The sequence below is a fragment of the Mytilus galloprovincialis genome, chromosome 3, assembly GCF_965363235.1.
Source record: "Mytilus galloprovincialis chromosome 3, xbMytGall1.hap1.1, whole genome shotgun sequence".
NCBI classification, from domain to species: Eukaryota; Metazoa; Mollusca; class Bivalvia; order Mytilida; family Mytilidae; genus Mytilus; species Mytilus galloprovincialis.
The window spans coordinates 104,697,436-104,717,306 of NC_134840.1; the positions used below are offsets into that span (position 1 = coordinate 104,697,436).

Genomic DNA, 19,871 nt, shown 5'->3' on the forward strand with positions numbered 1-19,871 from the left:
ACAAATTACACGAGTGAAAATCAACTGTCACGTGATTCCTGACTTTGTACAGGCATTTTATTATGTAGAAAGAGGTAGATTAACAGATTAGATGATCTAATCTCAACAGAATGTATAGAACAAACACAATAGTATTATGATGTAGCTTTTATTATTTATGATATACACATAATATACATATCCATATATTACTATAAAAGGGATAGACATTAATGTATAAAATTCAATTAACCATAACAAATAAAGAATGAAAGATAAACGAAATTAATTGATAACAAAACTTTTGAATTCTTGAAATACTAAGGCTTTTCTACCTTTTAGCTGTATTTGGCAAAACTTTTAGGAATTTTGGTCCTCAATGTTCTTCAACTTCGTACATTATTTGGCCTATTTAGCTTTTTTGGAATCGGGCGTCACTGATGAGTTTTTTGTAGACGAAAAACGTGTCTGGTGTAAATACAAAATTTAATCCTGGTATCTATGATGAGATTATTTGCTATACATCCAAAATATACTGTAAAATACAACCAGTAAATTGCTCAAATTATTGCAAACTCCCGCAAATTAAAATCTATATCTTTATTTTGTCTTTATAAGTCGTGTTTTAAGAGTACATCTGAACTTCTTCATACCGCTTCTGGCTATTCTCATTTATAAATATATATCGTAAAATTTTGTGTCAAAGTAACACCTATCCCATGTCGGTTTTACCTAATCTATGATAGATTTTAACTTTTATATAACGGAAATACCATGTTGAATCAAAGAAGACCATTAAAGTGGTACATAATATTTCATACATAATAAAAGTAATTTAAAAAAAAAAATTGGATAAAAGTCGTATGATGAAAGACCCTCTCTCCTTCCCCCTCTCCAAAAAAAGAAAAAAAAAAAGAAAGGAAAGAGATAACAAATATCCACCAGAAATTAACAACCCACCAGGTCACTAATTAACTGTAACACTTTGAAACAAATAATATAAAACTAAAGATGTAATAAGATGATACACTTGTAATACATATATTGCAATGTCGAGGTAGTATACATATGTTATCCATGTAATGAACTTCTATACTGTAATGGCACTGCCTCCAGCAAACCTGTCGAAATAAAACACATTTTACAATATCAGCTGACATACATGTAGATAAAACGATTGAGATTAACTGATTGATAGGTGTTTTAACGCCATCTTTAACACTATTGGTTATTTAGTGGTGGTTAGTTTATTTTATTGGTTGAGGAGGAGGCATAGCGTTCCGAAGAACTGACAATCCTTGTGTATAAAGATTATAGTCGAACGAGTTATTCGAACGTTAAACACTATAGATATTTAAAACACAATGTACAGTGAATCATTACTGTCCATTTTCTTTTTCCTTTTTCCCCAATTACAATTTAGTTAGCCGTGTTAATTCACTTTTCCTTGTGTATTTTCAACAAAAATTCACCCGCATTTCTGATTTCATCTCTTTACGAGGTTTTCGCTGTTATGATGACTTAGAAATTATGCATCAGTACTATAACAAGCATATACACAAAACCAGTATAGTATTACTATATAACTAGTAATATGCCAAGAAAGACGGAGACAACTTGTATATTAAAAATAGTAAAAGCCCATAAAACATCAACATTCCATTTTTTCCATTTAACCTCCCATAATACTGTAAATTGCCTTAAGAGAAAAAAGAGAAGTTTGTTTATTTCATAAAATGACAAATGTCACGTTTATAACAGGTAAACACTATTTTGAAAATTTAAACATTTGTTTACAAACGGAATCGAAAATTTTTGTGATGAAAATTTTCATTATTAAAAACAAGACATCAATTTTACATATAATAATAATAATTAGTCACGAAAGGCATGAAGATCAAATGAATCAAATCCAATAAAGACTGTTACAAATTCTTTGAAACGATGACGGATCTGACCATTACACTACCTGGGTACTCCGGTAATTCAACAGATTGAACATCACACTTGGAGACTTAGATATGGTTACCCCGGTGACGCACAAGATTGCACAACACACATGGAGACTTAGATACGGTTACTCCGGTGACGCACAAGATTGCACAACACACATGGAGACTTAAATGGGATAGTCCGGAGACGCACTAGATCGCACATCACACCTGAAGACTTAGATATGGTTACTCCGGTGATGCACAAGATTGTACAACACACATGGAGACTTAAATGGGATAGTCCGGAGACGCACTAGATCGCACATCACACCTGAAGACTTAGATATGGTTACTCCGGTGACGCACAAGATTGCACAACACACATGGAGATTTAGATATGGTTACTCCGGTGACGAACAAGATTGCACAACACACATGGAGACTTGGATATGGTTACTCCGGTGGTACCCTAGATTGCACATCACACTAAGAGACTTGGATTTCTCATAGTTTTCCCTTTGTCAAATTTGCTCATCTTATTTTCAATAGTTCTGACAACAGCCACTGTCCCCATTTGATAAGCTTGTTATTCAGTGGTTGTCGTTTCTTGGTGTATTATTTTATTTTTTTGTTTATGGTTTGGTACAACATAAGTTTCCACGTTCAACTTGACTACTTTATGTCCCACTGAATTTTTAACATTAAAATGGAATGTTTGAAGATATTTCTGCTCAAAACACTGGTGCTTAAGAGTACGTAGGGTAAACTTAATTGTCAATTCGGATCATATAGACTTATTTGTATTTAATCCTCATGTTTTTCTCCCTATGTTTATTTTCAGCAATGACGGCCATGTTGGTTGATTAGCAGTAACAAAAACATAAACATTTTTACTTAGGGATAATTCAGCATATGTTAGAAGTGTCCAGAAGTGTCAGAAAAGAACATTTTGATAAAAAAGGTTTACAACGATGTTGTAGCTTCTTCCATCCTAACCCCGACAAAAAAATAAAACCTCCCTGAATAAGTACATAATGTTCTTCCGCAGACATACTCAAGCGTCTAGTCCATCAACTGAATCGACCTTTATCAAGGTTGGTCGTAATATCATACATATTTATATAGAATGTGTATTTGCTCTATGTCAAGAGCTGACGAATATTTTGATACAATTGTAAAGTTTATGGATCATTTGATATACAAATGTAACATCCGTCATTTAATGAAAACAATTGGTGAACATTTTGAAATGACATGAAAGTAAAATCACAAAATTACTGAACTCCGAGGAAAATTCAAAAAGGAAAGTCCCTAAATAATTGGCAAAATCAAGAGAGCAAACATAAACGATACGAGGATTCGATCAGACGCAAAATTGAAACAAAATTAGACTGCCGTCAAACATATATTATAGTATGGGTTGGCTGGACATTCTGAAGTGACATTTAACATAAACGATACGGGAATTTGATCAGATGCAAATTGAAACAAAATTAGACTGCCATCAAACATATATTATAGTATGGGTTGGCTGGACATTCTGAAGTCACGACGTAAAATTGAAACAAAATGAGACTGCCAACAAACATATATTATAGTATGGGTTGGCTGGACATTCTGAAGTCACGACGTAAAATTGAAACAAAATGAGACTGCCAACAAACATATATTATAGTATAGGCTGGCTGGACATTCTGAAGTGACGACGTAAAATTGAAACAAAATGAGACTACCAACAAACATATATTATAGTATAGGCTGGCTGGACATTCTGAAGTCACGACGTAAAATTGAAACAAAATGAGACTGCCAACAAACATATATTATAGTATAGGCTGGCTGGACATTCTGAAGTCACGACGTAAAATTGAAACAAAATGAGACTGCCAACAAACATATATTATAGTATAGGCTGGCTGGACATTCTGAAGTCACGACGTAAAATTGAAACAAAATGAGACTGCCAACAAACATATATTATAGTATAGACTGGCTGGATATTCTGAAGTGACATTTAACATAAACGATGCAGGAATTTGATCAGATGCAAATTGAAACAAAATGAGAATGCCACCAAACAAATATTATTGTATGGGTTGGCTGAAAAGAGTAGCAACGACCGTAGCATTGGTATGTTTGATGGGTCCCTTGGAAGGTTTGCTTTTTCACAACCGTTGAGGAGGTATTCGCGGATCTGGAATTAGGTGTATGCGAGACGTTAAAAAGTAAAAATACTACAAAATTTGTACAAACATGTGGTTTGTATGTGTGTAGTTTGTTTTTCGGATTGAACACCATATGAATTGTTAAAAATTCTTAAATTTTACAACATTTTGAAAATAAATTAAAATCTTAGCTCTTTGCGCCCAAAACAGAAGCTATTCAAACAGTAATGCTCTAGTAAACTGACAATATACAAAATCAGACATTTATGACCATCTGTCGAACTATTAAACATATTAGAATTGATTATATGGTGTTTTCCTTCGACAAAACCAGACAACTATTTCGAAAAAATTTTAAATATTTAAAGCTTTCTATATATAATAGCCAATTACAATATTTGTCATTTAACTAGAACAGTGGATATGTTTGAGGCAAAAACAAATTATCATAAAAAAGGGAATGTTTCTATGAGACAAAGATGATTCCCCTGCTTGCATAGTTTAAGAAACGACGATGGGTCTCGTGTGTTTTCTTTACTATTGAATTTGAGAACCGATTTATAAATAAACAGAATTGCACCTATAGATCACTCTACCACTTGAACATAAACATATTCGGTGGACCGAGAAATTGGTGTCAATACCCTAACTTAGTATATATATATATATATATATATATATATATATATATATATATATATATATACAGTAGCATGGGTTCGAATCCCGGCGAGGGAAGAACCAAAAATTTGCGAAAGCAAATTTACAGATCTAACATTGTTGGGTTGATGTTTAGACGAGTTGTATATATATTATGTACACAGCCATGTATCACCATATATATATATAAGTACGTCTGAGTCAGTGACAACTCTACAACAGATGTATCCATCGGAATGCCATCAATGATGTATAACAATGTTAGATCTGTAAATTTGCTTTCGCAAATTTTTTTGTTCTTCCCTCGCCGGGATTCGAACCCATGCTACTGTGATATCGTGACACCAAATCGCCTGCACTGCAGCCGTCCCGCTAGACCACACGACCACCTGGGCTCTCTAAAAAAAGAGCTTTTGCTGGCCGTGTGTTACCTTTCCTCGTCAGTTTTAATCTAGCGGCGTACTACAGTACATGATATATAGGCATGAAGATGTTATTGTTACAGATCAGCTAAATTATCTACAGTAAAGGATCCTACAAATTTTCTGTAGGAATGTATACAACTGTTTGCGAAACAACAAATTCAAATATGCAAGAAAATACGTAACCACGAAAATAAATGAATCCACAGGATGTGAAAGTTTAAAAGATAGAGGTTGAAAACTTTGAAAACAACGACATAGGGAGACGTGTGATTTAATTCTTATGCAAGTTATTTAATCAAGAGTCGATCTGAATTTAAAAACAGATTTATAAATAAACAGAAATGCATCTTTAGTTCATCATGCTAGCGCTTGAATATAAACATGTTTTCGGTGGGCCAAAAAATTGGTGTCAATACCCTGATTTGACATATATCTTAAAAAGTTAACATCATTTTAATGTAAGCTCATCTTCATGGTAAATGCCTAAAACCAAAATGTCAACTCAAAACAGAACGGACAGATTTACGGGCGCGAATACCAGAAAATATTATATTACATATAATGCCGTAGGCGGGGTTTAAAACATACAACTTCAATCAAATTCCTACATCAAAGTGACTTTAATATCCAAACTATAATTCTTTGAAACTGAAGATTTTATACAAATAAGACAGGTAATATTACTACAGAGTGCTGATAATATTCAGTATAGAATGGTTTCCAATTAATGCAAGATTTAATTCAACCCGTGTTCTCTGTAATAATACCCACATAAAATCAAGAACTATAATTATTTGTATATGTATACCATAATCTCTCTCTTTTGATTAACCAGAGAAGCTTCAACTTCTGACATACTATTCAATGAAAACTTGTATAACATATTGATCGGGAAACTTAAGTTTCTTTCCCCTGGTGTATGATCTAATCTGTTTATATCATATACCTTTTAACCTTTTCAATTATATATAGAATTATATATAGTCTTGTATTATTTTAACTTTTGGTTTCTTGTGTACAATTTGGAGTTTAGTATGGTGTTCATTATCACTGAACCAGTATATATTTGTTTAGTGGCCAGCTGAAAGATGCCTCCGGGTGCGAGAATTTATCGTTGCATTGAAGACCTGTTGGTGACCTTCTGCTGTTGTCTGCTCTATGGTCGGGTTGTTGTCTCTTTGGCACATTCCCCATTTCCATTCTCAATTTTATATATGAGGGTTTGGATGGGGCCCTTCACAAGTGTATTCTTTATATTATTTTTTAGGTACAATAGAAAAATCACAAACATACTTAAACTTCGAAGAAAATGCAAAACAGAAAGTCCCCATTCAAATGGCAAAATAAAAAGCTCAAATACATCAAACGAATGGAAAGCAACCGTCATATTCCTGACTTGGTACAGTCATGCATTCTCTTATATACATGTATGTAGAAAATGATGGATTAAATCTGATTTTATAGCTAGCTAAACCTCTCACTTGTATGACAAGTCGCATTAAATTATATTTTATTAACACGATGTGTGAACAAAACAAACAGACATATAGGTAACAAGAGGCTCTCAAGAGCCTGAATCGCTCACCTTAATTCTTTTGGTTAAATCTCTCATCAATGATTATTTTGGCTTTTCAATTTATTTAAATGTTTTTTGGATCGTCCTATTTTCTTCAAAAGCCAAAAAAAATAATCATTTTCTCCTATGTTCTATTTTAGCCATAGGAGCTATGTTTCTTGACATACAAGGAAATAAAATATAAAATTTATACTAGATACTCTGAAACTCATTTAGCCTAAGTTTGGCTGAAATTGATACAGCAGTTTCAAAGGAGAAGATTTTTTAAAGTAAGTCAACATGATGAACAAATTGTGAAAAAAGTCTTTAAAGGGCAATAACTCCTTAAGTGGTCAATTGACAATTTTGGTCAATTTGACTTAATTGAAGATCTTACTTTGCTGAACATTATTGCTGTTTACAGTTTATTTCTATCTATAATTATATTCAAGATAATAACCAAAAACAGCAAAATTTCCTTAAAATTATCAATTCAGGGGCAGCAACCCAACAACAGGTTGTCTGGTTCATCTGAAAATTTCAGGGAAGATAGATCTTGACCTGATAAACAATATTACCTCCGTCAGATTTGCTCTAAATGCTTTGGTTTTTGAGTTATAAGCCAAAAACTGCATTTGACCCCTATGTTCTATTTTTAGCAATGGCGACCACGTTTGTTGGTAGATCACAACTTCGGATACAATTTACAACATAGATACCCTAAGGAACATTCAGTTAAAGTTTGGAAGTATTTGGCCCAGTAGTTTCAGAGGAGAAGATTTTTGTAAAAGATTACTAAGATTTACGAAAAATGGTTAAAAATTGACTATAAAGGGCAATAACTCCTAAAGGGGTCAACTGACCATTTCCGTCATGTTGACTTATTTGTAAATCTTACTTTGCTGAACATTATTCCTGTTTACAGTTTATCTCTATCTATAATAATATTCAAGATAATAACCAAAAACAGCAAAATTTCCTTAAAAATACCAATTCAGGGGCAGCAACCCAACAACAGGTTGTCTGATTCATCTGAAAATTTCAGGGCAGATAGATCTTGACCTGATAAACAATATTACCCCCATGTCAGATTTGCTCTAAATGCTTTGGTTTTTGAGTTATAAGCCAAAAACTGCATTTGACCCCTATGTTCTATTTTTAGCAATGGCGACGATGTTTGTTGATAGATCATAACTTCGGATACAATTTACAAACAAGTTACCCTAAGGAACATTCAATTAAAGTTTGGAAGTATTTGGCCCAGTAGTTTCAGAGGAGAAGATTTTTGTAAAAGATTACTAAGATTTACGAAAAATGGTTAAAAATGGACTATAAAGGGCAATAACTCCTAAAGGGGTCAACTGACCATTTCCGTCATGTTGACTTATTTGTAAATCTTACTTTGCTGAACATTATTCCTGTTTTACAGTTTATCTCTATCTATAATAATATTCAAGATAATAACCAAAAACAGCAAAATTTCCTTAAAATTACCAATTCAGGGGCAGCAACCCAACAACGGGTTGTCTGATTCATCTGAAAAGTTCAGGGCAGATAGATCTTGACCTGATAAACAATATTACCCCATGTCAGATTTGCTCTAAATGCTTTGGTTTTTGAGTTATAAGCCAAAAACTGCATTTGACCCCTATGTTCTATTTTTAGCAATGGCGACCATGTTTGTTAATAGATCATAACTTCGGATACAATTTACAAACTAGATACCCTAAGGAACATTCAATTAAAGTTTGGAAGTATTTGGCCCAGTAGTTTCAGAGGAGAAGATTTTTGTAAAAGATTACTAAGATTTACGAAAAATGGTTAAAAATGGACTATAAAGGGCAATAACTCCTAAAGGGGTCAACTGACCATTTCCGTCATGTTGACTTATTTGTAAATCTTACTTTGCTGAACATTATTCCTGTTTACAGTTTATCTCTATCTATAATAATATTCAAGATAATAACCAAAAACAGCAAAATTTCCTTAAAATTACCAATTCAGGGGCAGCAACCCAACAACAGGTTGTCTGATTCATCTGAAAATTTCAGGGCAGATAGATCTTGACCTGATAAACAATATTACCCCCATGTCAGATTTGCTCTAAATGCTTTGGTTTTTGAGTTATAAGCCAAAAACTGCATTTGACCCCTATGTTCTATTTTTAGCAATGGCGACCATGTTTGTTGATAGATCATAACTTCGGATACATTTACAAACTAGATACCCTAAGGAACATTCAATTAAAGTTTGGAAGTATTTGGCCCAGTAGTTTCAGAGGAGAAGATTTTTGTAAAAGATTACTAAGATTTACGAAAAATGGTTAAAAATGGACTATAAAGGGCAATAACTCCTAAAGGGGTCAACTGACCATTTCCGTCATGTTGACTTATTTGTAAATCTTACTTTGCTGAACATTATTCCTGTTTACAGTTTATCTCTATCTATAATAATATTCAAGATAATAACCAAAAACAGCAAAATTTTCTTAAAATTACCAATTCAGGGGCAGCAACCCAACAACGAGTTGTCTGATTCATCTGAAAATTTCAGGGCAGATAGATCTTGACCTGATAAACAATATTACCCCCATGTCAGATTTGCTCTAAATGCTTTGGTTTTTGAGTTATAAGCCAAAAACTGCATTTGACCCCTATGTTCTATTTTTAGCAATGGCGACCATGTTTGTTGATAGATCAAAACTTCGGATACAATTTATAAATTAGATACCCTAAGGAACATTCAGTTAAAGTTTGAAAGTATTTGGCCCAGTAGTTTCAGAGGAGAAGATTCTTGAAATAGTTTACGACGACAGACGACGGACGACAGACGACGGACGACGACGGACGCCAAGTGATGGCATAAGCTCACTTGTCCCTTCGGGACAGGTGAGCTAAAAATGTCACAATTAGGGGTGCTTCAGTCAACATTGTGTTAATTTTCACTACTCTTTATATTCGTCACCAATTATTTTCTATACTATATCTTTTAGGCCTATTTTCTCTATATTTATTTCTTACCCCAATTTCCTGTACTAGTATTGGCACATTGTTCTCTATTCTGTTTACCCTATTCAGACCATCAATTAGACCAGTATTTTTATTTCCATGTGTGGAATTAAAAAAAAATAATACGTTTAACTAATTTCTTTTTAGGGGAGAGTATAGAATATATTTTATACCAAGCCTGGTAAAACTTGACAGACCCGAATTTCCGGAACGAATAAATTGCTCAAAAAAGATTTGACGAGAACGTCTTACCAAAGCATTGAACCTATTCTTAATAAACTCATCATATATATATCAGGACTTAATTGTGTATATACGCCGACGCGCGTTTCGTCTAAAAAATACTCATCAGTGACGCTCGAATCCAAAAAAGTTAAAATGGCCAAAAAAAGTACGAAGTTGAAGAGCATTGACGACCAAAATTCCTTAAAGATTTGCCAAAATATCTTGGTTACAACACTATGCAATCGTATGCTTGTGGTCGTTCATATACAATTACTTAGAGTACAAAAACATTTATGTACAATACTATGAAAGGGGAAATTCAAACAATTTGATTGGACACATAGATGTTAATATGAGTTTAGACAATATAGTGTGTTATTAACTATGATAGCTGTATGGCGCAAGAATAGTCCTTTAATATTGTTAATTACCAATATTGATATATCTTGTGTATTGAACAATATAACACTCTCACTTATTCTTGAACTTATATGACTAATAATAGGAAAACAAGTTCAAACATTAACACATCGCCTACGTACGGATTATAATTACACTAGTGCAGAAAGGTTTTAAAAGTATCGTAAACAGTTATCTCCAATGTACTGTACACTTTATCTTTGAAGAAAAATATACCGCAGAATCTTAGCATTACGTCCTTTCATATACAAAATGTATATATAAATATAGTTAAATATAGTTTACTTATACTCAAATTATCCGAGAACCTGACCTTCTAGACGGAAGTTCTTACGAACGAAATTATATAAATAAATACTACATGGAAGCTCTTAAGAATGAGATTACAAAGTATACATACTATTAGGAAGTCCTTAAAGTAAGAACAGACTTTATAGGTTCCTCTAAATCATGACGTCACGCTCATAGCAGATTTAGACAAAAGAGATTCAAATCATGATTACTACACTAAGATTTTTTCCTCTTTCATTTTTACTGCTATGCAACTACACAGAAAACACGTCAAAATCAGCTTACTTTCGTCTTCCTTTACTAATCTTCTCATCTTTTCTGCCAGTTTCATGACAACATTTTAAAAATTTGTTATCTTTTTATGTAACAAATTGTATGAATTATATAATTCAATTATTTCTGGGTGTTAAAAAAGTTCTCTTGATTTTAAGATAAGAAGTGTGCTTAAACGGTCTCTGCAATTGTTAATGTTATCCTTTGTTCAATAAGTTAACGTCACTAACTACAGTTGGCTTATTTCTTATTATTACATGAGAAACTAACCTTAGGCCAAATAAAAATATATGTGTGGTTCCAGTTACCCTGTCGTCCCTACTTTTTCGGCATTTTATTGTCATTTTTCATTAAGCACCGTTAAAGCGTTAAACCAGATGCTCCGCAGGGCGCAGCTATATACGACCGCAGAGGTTGAACCCTGAACAGTTGGGGACACAACATTTAAGCTGGATTCAGCTCTAAATTTGGATTGTGATTAAATAGTTGACACAGCATAGGTTTCTGACACAGAATGAATGTGGTCTAATGAACTTAAAATATTTTTTTTTGCCTTTGAGCAATTCACTATGCTGTTGAATATTAATCCTCTCAAAAAAATGTTTGAAGAAATTTTCTTTTTATTTATGAAATCTGAAATGAGAAAAATTTAACCCCCCCCCATTTTTTTTCACATCCCCCTTTCCCTTTTTCCAAAACTGATCTCAATTCAAATAAATTCCTAATGGAGTTTGCAACAATAACTACTCATTTAAATACATCATAAAATATTAAAATGTAAAATAAAGTGCTTGTTATCACTGAATAGTAAAGATTGTTTTAATTTATCAGTTGGTAGTAAAAGTGAATATACATTGTATATTGTATAAAACAATGATTTAAGTTGATTCAACTACTATTCTGGACAAAGAAAGATAACTCCAATCAATTCAAAATTTCTTGCTATTGTACAATATTGTGCAATTAGATATTTCTTGCTATTGCGCAATACTGTGCAATTGAAAATATTTGCTATTGCACAATACTGTGCAATTGAAGATTTCTTGCTATTGCGCAATACTGTGCAATTGAAAATTGCTTGCTATTGCACAATATTGTGCAATTGAAGATTTCTTGCTATTGCTGAATACTGTGCAATTGAAAATTTCTTGCTATTGCACAATACTTAATATTATAATTTTGGATCCTGATTTGAACCAACTTGAAAACTGGGCCCATAATCAAAAATCTAAGTATATGTTTAGATTCAGCATATCCAGAAAGCCCAAGAATTCAATTTTTGTTAAAATCAAACTTTGTTTAATTTTGGACCCTTTGGACTTTAATGTAGACCAATTTGCAAACGGGACCAAGAATTAAGAATCTACATACACAGTTAGATTTGGCATATCAAAGAACCCCAATTATTCAATTTTTGATGAAATCAAACAAAGTTTAATTTTGGACCCCGATTTGGACCAACTTGAAAACTGGGCCAATAATCAAAAATCTAAGTACATTTTTAGATTCAGCATATCAAAGAAGCCCAGGGATTCAATTTTTGTTAAAATCAAACTAAGTTTAATTTTGGACCCTTTGGACCTTAATATAGACCAATTTGAAAACGGGACCAAAAATTAAGAATCTACATACACAGTTAGATTCGGCATATCAAAGAACCCAATTATTCAATTTTTGATGAAATCAAACAAAGTTCAATTTGGACCCTTTGGGCCCCTTATTCCTAAACTATTGGGACCAAACCTCCAAAAATGAAACCGAACCTTCCTTTTATGGTCATAAACCTTGTGTTTAAATTTCATAGATTTCTATTTACTTATACTAAAGTTATGGTGCGAAAACCAAGAATAATGCTTATTTAAGCCCCTTTTTGGCCCCTAATTCCTAAACTGTTGGGACCAAAACTCCCAAAAAATCAATCCCAACCTTCTTTTTGTGTTCATAAAACTTGTGTTTAAATTTTATTGATTTCTATTTACTTGTACTAAAGTTATTGTACGAAAACCAAGAATAATGCTTATTTGGGCCCTTTTTTGGCCCTTAATTCCTAAACTGTTGGAACCAAAACTCCCAAAATCAATCCATACCTTCCTTTTGTGGTAATAAACATTGTGTTAAAATTTCATAGATTTCTATTCACTTTTACAAAAGTTAGAGTGCGAAAACTAAAAGTATTCGGACGACGACGACGACGCAAGACGCAAGACGCCGCAGGACGACGACGCAAACGTGATAGCAATATACGACGAAAAATTAAAATTTTTGCGGTCGTATAAAAACCCTAACTTTTTTTCAGATGTAACTGGAACCATACATACTTTTTTATTTGGCCTTACTATGAAACTTAACATCGACCACTAAACCATAACAAAGACGAATGTCATGTAAACACTGCAACACGCACATAAATACTTTGGATGTACTCATTTGAAATTAAAATTAGAGATACCAAAACTAGTTTAGTTTGTCCCATTATAATAATGACTTAGATCTAACTAAAATTGACAAATTGGAGGATTTCAGCTTTCCAATTGTGAATTTTACAATTTTCTGTAGCAGCATTCCAGCGGGGTATTCATATGCAAATTTTATGTCATCTCTTCGAAAGATATACTGGCGCCATCTCGGAGTTGGTTGACCGTTATGGAATGTATGTGTTAAATAAAACCAACAAAATCTCACCCTATTATGCCGTAACCAAAGGTTTTCTCTTTTTTATTTCCTACTTATTCATCACCATGTTAAACATTACAAGTGCTAAATGTGGAATCAGATCTGCTACCCTTCTAGAGCACCTGCAATTCCTTGGCGTTTGTTTGAGTTCGTATTTCACAGTCATAAGTTTGTTTTCTATGTTTAAATTTTTTTTAACAATTTTCACGGCTTTTCGTCGGTTTTAATTTTTCTGTTAGTCTTCAGACTCTTTAATACAATGATAATATATAGCGACAAAAGTTGATTCATGACTCAAAAAACGTAAAAATAATCAGTGAAAAGAAAATACTATACTAGTATTGTTTATACTGTCATTGAACCCTAAAAAATAAGCCAATAACACGGATAATGTTTGACAGAAACTTCGTACCTAAAGGTTTCTTTCAAGTGTTTAATATCCTAACAGATCACAGCAGCTGGAATAATATCCCTATGTCTCAAATCGGAGAAAACATTCTCAAAGAGAAGACATGAATCAAATTAATTTAATTTTTGTTTCCGATATATGGATGAAGTGCTTTAGTCAATGCTATACTTCATTGATCAAGCTAAATTGAAATTAAACATATGACAAGACAAAAAGTTTCAGGACCTTTACCCCAAAAAAATCTTAAGAATAAAATAGTAGTGAGTCATGACCATTTCATTAAATTTATAGTAATACTTAGAGGAGGTAAGAAATTTAGAAAGTCATTTCAACATTTTATACAGAATGCTACCTGAAACATATATTCTTAGGTAATAGTATTGCTTCATTTTTTCCTTTTCCCTTATTAGTAAATTTTCCAAATTAGCATATCCACATTCTCAAGTAGCAACACATCATATGCACAAGTTTTTGGCATTGGTTATCTAATGTGGCGAGGTTGGTTAGTGCAAGTTGTCATTACACCAATTGTACTATCACAGGTGTGGTATTACCTCAAAGACTTCTATATATGACAACTTTTCTCATATCTTAAGAACTGAGCCTGTGAAAAATGTCGCTTGTTAGTTGACCTACAGATACTTGTATATCGTATCGGTCAATCAATTCATGACGTTGACCATAAAATGTACATACGAATTTTGATGTGTTTCCCTCGGTTTTAGTTTGTAACCCGGATTTCGTTTTTCTCTAAATCGATTTATGACTTTCGAACAGTGGTATACTACTGTTGCCATTATTTATTCTAAGTCATAATTAGAGGTAAACAAATTAATATGAAGAGCCAAAGCCTTGTATTTAAATCTTTTTACCTAGTATTCCATACAGAATGGCAACTTTACTTTGTCTCTAAAGTAATAGTTCTCTCTCACATTTTCAATGAGCATATCTATATTCTAGATAAAGTAATACATCATCTATACAAGCCTTTACTTTGGCAGTTGTTATCCCAGTTGATGAGGTATGTTAGTACATGATGTCATTCCAACGATTGTACTAGAACAGGTGTACTATTACAGCATACACAACGGTTATTTGTTATGAGGTAAAGCCCCTAAATCATCATTTCATCGTAACATCTCAAGAGCGACAGTGTCTCTTTGTTTCTATGCTTGTTTTTATCTTGTATGAATTATCATCAGTCCAGTATAGTCAGCACTTCCTTGTTGACACCAATTGTCATTTATCTTGTAATAACTATAAATCAAAGTTTAAATTTTTTTTTCGAATGAATAAGGATTTTGTATGCCAACAAAATATTCCCTTAGCTTTATTTGGCTAAACCTTTGAAATTTGGAGCCTTCAATGCTCTTCAACTTCGTACTTTATATGCTATTTCAACAGACTTTAAAGCCTGGTAACTATGACGAGTTTATATGTAATTACCAAATCAAATCAAATTTAATATAAAGAAGATAACATGGCGGGAATAAAAGTGGAGAAAATACAGAAGGAGCGTGGGGTATGGGTTTTCCCCCAAAAAGTATCTCCAATTTGACGAAAACAAATATTGTGGTCAAGCCTATGAAGAAAACAATTGAACCCGGATTTTCCTGATACCTCCTTTAAAATTAAATGGTTGCCCCTTACTGAAAATCTTTGATGAATTTTTTTTCTGCTCCACAGGTTCACCCGGCGTTTTATGCATTTGGTACTGGATGAAACTCGAATTAACAATGAAGTTGTATAGTAGGAACTGGTGTTATCCCATTTAGCAGTCATTTTATACTGACTGTTTATCACACCAAAGGTGTATTTTTTAAGTACATGGACACCTTTATGTCCAAGTGTTTCACAACACATTAAAACCTAATATAACATTATTTGAATTTTACTGAAACTTTTTTGCTCTGGTATTTAGCATCATTCCTTATAAGCACTCATGCTAAACATTCTAAACCACATGAAATTTCTCCTGTAAGTTCTATAGCTACAACCGTACTTTTAGGGAGTTCCAATAACGTCCATTTCTATATTGCAACTTATATACGAGTCTTTGTACTGCAGGGGTTATCTTGGAGCAACGTTTCCTTGTTTGCCTCAAAAATTTTGTTTATGGAAAAACACAAAACACTCAATGTATTTTGGACGGCGGTTCAATAAACAATATTTATTACCAAATGCAATATGGAATCTCAGTTCAAATACCATTATTGCATTTATACATATGTTGTGATTTGTAGATGTGTATACAAATATTGACTTTTCTCTGTCGTACATGTATTTATGTGGTTTTTATTTGCTCTTAGCAATGGCAATGCACAAAAATCCTTATAAAGACCGACATATACACGTCCAGTCTAGCTATTTTACTCAAAATGTAACATCCTTACCATCACTTTTGTACAGTAAAAGATGGAACTAAAAAAATATAGTGACTTGACATATTCAAGCAGCAGTATCAATTACATGCGAACATTCTTAAGACCTGCTTAAAAAATTTAACGCTCAAACTTTACAATAACATCAAAACTATTTTATTTGACCTTTCCCCTGGTATATTTTACGTTTCAACACTACACTTTTCCTTATTCTAAACTAAAATATCAACTACATCTTCCCCACATATAATGGATTTGTTGACTTGAGCTCCTGTTACCTCATATTTTTGGCTTATACAATAAATATATGAAGATTTCAAAGAAGACAAACATTAATCATAAGTCGAACATGACAAGCAGGTATCACCATAATCAGAAGAAATTGAAAACAAACAACATTCCGCCAAAATCCTATGTACTAAGGATTGACAAACTCGTATCCCACTATTTTGTATCAAGAACTTTAAATTCTTTAAAAATAGAGTTACTGGTGCGATTTGATACCAAATTATTAGTCGATTTTATGATGTCATAAATTAAAGTACAGTTGTTTACTGATAGAAAATTATCATTGAATCGATTAAGAAGAGAAATCATGGTGTACTGGTTACTGGTTAGTCTTGTGTGGACGAAACGCATGTCTGGCGTATTAAATTTTAAACCTGATACCTTTTGTTAGCTATTATTCGTGTGTTTATCTGTCCTATATTTTCTCCATTTGTTTGTATTGTAGTCCTGTCATATAATGATGTCAATTTAATGTTATATTTAACATTATCATTAAAGCGGGAGGTTTGGCATGCCACAAAATAAGGTTCAACACACTATTTTTTTCTTAAAATCTCCTGTTCCAAGTCAGGAAAATGGCCATTGTTATATTATAGTTTGTTCCAGTGTTTGTTATGTTTCTGTTGTGTCGTAGTTTCCCTCTTATATTTGATGCATTTCCCTCAGTTTTAGTTTGTTACTCGGAATTGTTTTTTCTCAGTTGATTTATGAATTTCGAATAGTGGTATACTACTGTTGCCTTTATTATACAAACGAAAACTGAGAGATCTCCAAGAGGAAAGCAGACCAGTGTGTAGTCATTGAGGCGAAGCGTTCCATACAGGGAGGCGAAACTTCTCCATACAGGGTGGCAAAGCAACTCTAATCATTTAAGGAATGGAATGGTAGACTTTAAATAAATCTTTCATAACGACAACCAAATTCAAATAACTTCCGTAAATTAAGGCGACAGCAGTTTACTGATGTTCAAATGTCGCAAATTGATTAAAAATAGACATATGAAGGCTAAACAAAAACTTGGAGGAATCGCATTAACTCAAAAAGGAGCGTAGATAGGTGAAGCACATGAACTCCATAAAGTGTGTGAATAGGTTAAGCGTCTCCTGATATAAATGCATGTCTTATGTCAGTCGGATTCACATTTACTCAAAATGTTACAATCTGGAATGGGAAATAGCAGTTGAATTGAAGATTAGACGTCTATATGTTGGTAACTGATCTAAACCAATGAATTTCTGTAGATAGTAGGTTGAGATTGGGTGAAAAAAGAGTATCACTTACATTTTAATGAACATTAGGAATGCTATAAAACCATGAAATATATGAATATGAAGGGACACACTACTTTAAATGAAACCATTTTAAAGTTACGAACCTTTTTCTTCTAGGATCTTCCTACTAAATAACTTTCCATAGTATTTCTAAAACGAATACATATTAATTATTATATTTCCAACTAATCGTTCCAATTGGCTCTTAAATTTACCCTTCTTAATAATGGTATGATTTGATATAAGCAAGTTAAGTATTTTAAACATATTTTCAATTACGACCATCTCTCATTATATGCTAATTTGTATATAATATAAATACGACCATCTCTCATTATATGCTAATTTGTATATAATATAAATACGACCATCTCTCATTATATGCTAATTTGTATATAATATAAATACGACCATCTCTCATTATATGCTTACATGTATATAATATAAATACGACCATCTCTCATTATATGCTTATATGTATATAATATAAATACGACCATCTCTCATTATATGCTTATATGTATATAATATAAATACGACCATCTCTCATTATATGCTAATTTGTATATAATATAAATACGACCATCTCTAATTATATGCTTAGATGTATATAATATAAATACGACCATCTCTCATTATATGCTTCTATATTATAATATAAATACGACCATCTCTCATTATATGGTAATTTGTATATAATATATATACGACCATCTCTCATTATATGCTAATTTGTATATAATATAAATACGACCATCTCTCATTATATGCTTATATGTATATAATATAAATACGACAATCTCTCATTATATGCTTATATGTATATAATATAAATACGACCATCTCTCATTATATGCTAATTTGTATATAATATAAATACGACCATCTCTCATTATATGCTTATATGTATATAATATAAATACGACCATCTCTCATTATATGCTTATATGTATATAATATAAATACGACCATCTCTCATTATATGCTTATATGTATATAATATAAATACGACCATCTCTCATTATATGCTTATATGTATATAATATAAATTCATCTTTCCACCCGAGGGTATCAAAAGTCCAGTCTTCAGCATTTGTGTGATGACATATCATTGAAACGTTTTTTTTTATGAAATGTAAAGAATAGTAATACACTAGAAATGCTAAAGTTTTTCTACAACCAGGCATATATTGCCTTAACCATATTTGACAAATGCTTCAGAATTTTCACTTTTTTAGTGCCTTTCGACTTCGCATTTGATTTGATATACTAAGTGGTTTGATTCTACCACCGCTGATGAGTTTTATGTTGACGAAACGCTCATCTGGCGTAATAAACTTTATGCCTGGTATCTTTCATAGAATAATTTTATACTATGACATATTTCATTGGTTATCTTACAGTCCCCCTTTTTATACTCCTTAGAACTTTACCTGAAATTTTATGAAATTAATTATCTATCTTGTACTTTTTTATTCTCTTCTATGTCGGATCATAAAAATAAGTTCTTTGAGACTTTAGCAATCACAGTCTTGATCCTGTTTAAATTGGAAATGTTTTTATTACCTGTCCTGTATCACATAAGCAAGTAACTATTGTATGGCCTGGTCCCATCAACTTAGCTGCTTGCACTGCCCCTACTACATTTAATCCCGACGAAGCACCAACAAAAAATCCCTCTTCATGTAATAAGCGAAATACCTAGATCAAAATACACATATATTTTAAATAATAGTTTATGTTGATAAAAAAGGATAGTAGAAATATTTGAAACAACATTTTACTTAATCTACGATGATGTGTTTTTCGATCTTCCATGGCTTTATAAATTTGTTTCCTTAAACTTCAAACAGTTAGATAACCGTTATGTACGACTTCCTTCTAGAATAGTTGTTGAACCTATTGTATAACAGC

General features: G+C 32.4%; 1 protein-coding gene across 1 annotated transcript in view; it reads right to left on the bottom strand.

Moving 5' to 3' along the window:
- Positions 1-996: 996 nt before the first annotated feature.
- The window catches only part of LOC143069638 (uncharacterized), a 68,450-nt gene continuing 49,575 nt past the window's right edge, over positions 997-19,871 (bottom strand). The window contains exons 11-13 of the mRNA XM_076244380.1: positions 19,524-19,658; positions 18,062-18,107; positions 997-1,100 (exon numbers count right to left, since the gene is read on the bottom strand). Coding sequence (XP_076100495.1) covers positions 1,051-1,100; positions 18,062-18,107; positions 19,524-19,658 — 231 coding nt within the window. The 3' untranslated portion in view covers positions 997-1,050. The remainder of the gene's footprint in view (positions 1,101-18,061; positions 18,108-19,523; positions 19,659-19,871) is intronic.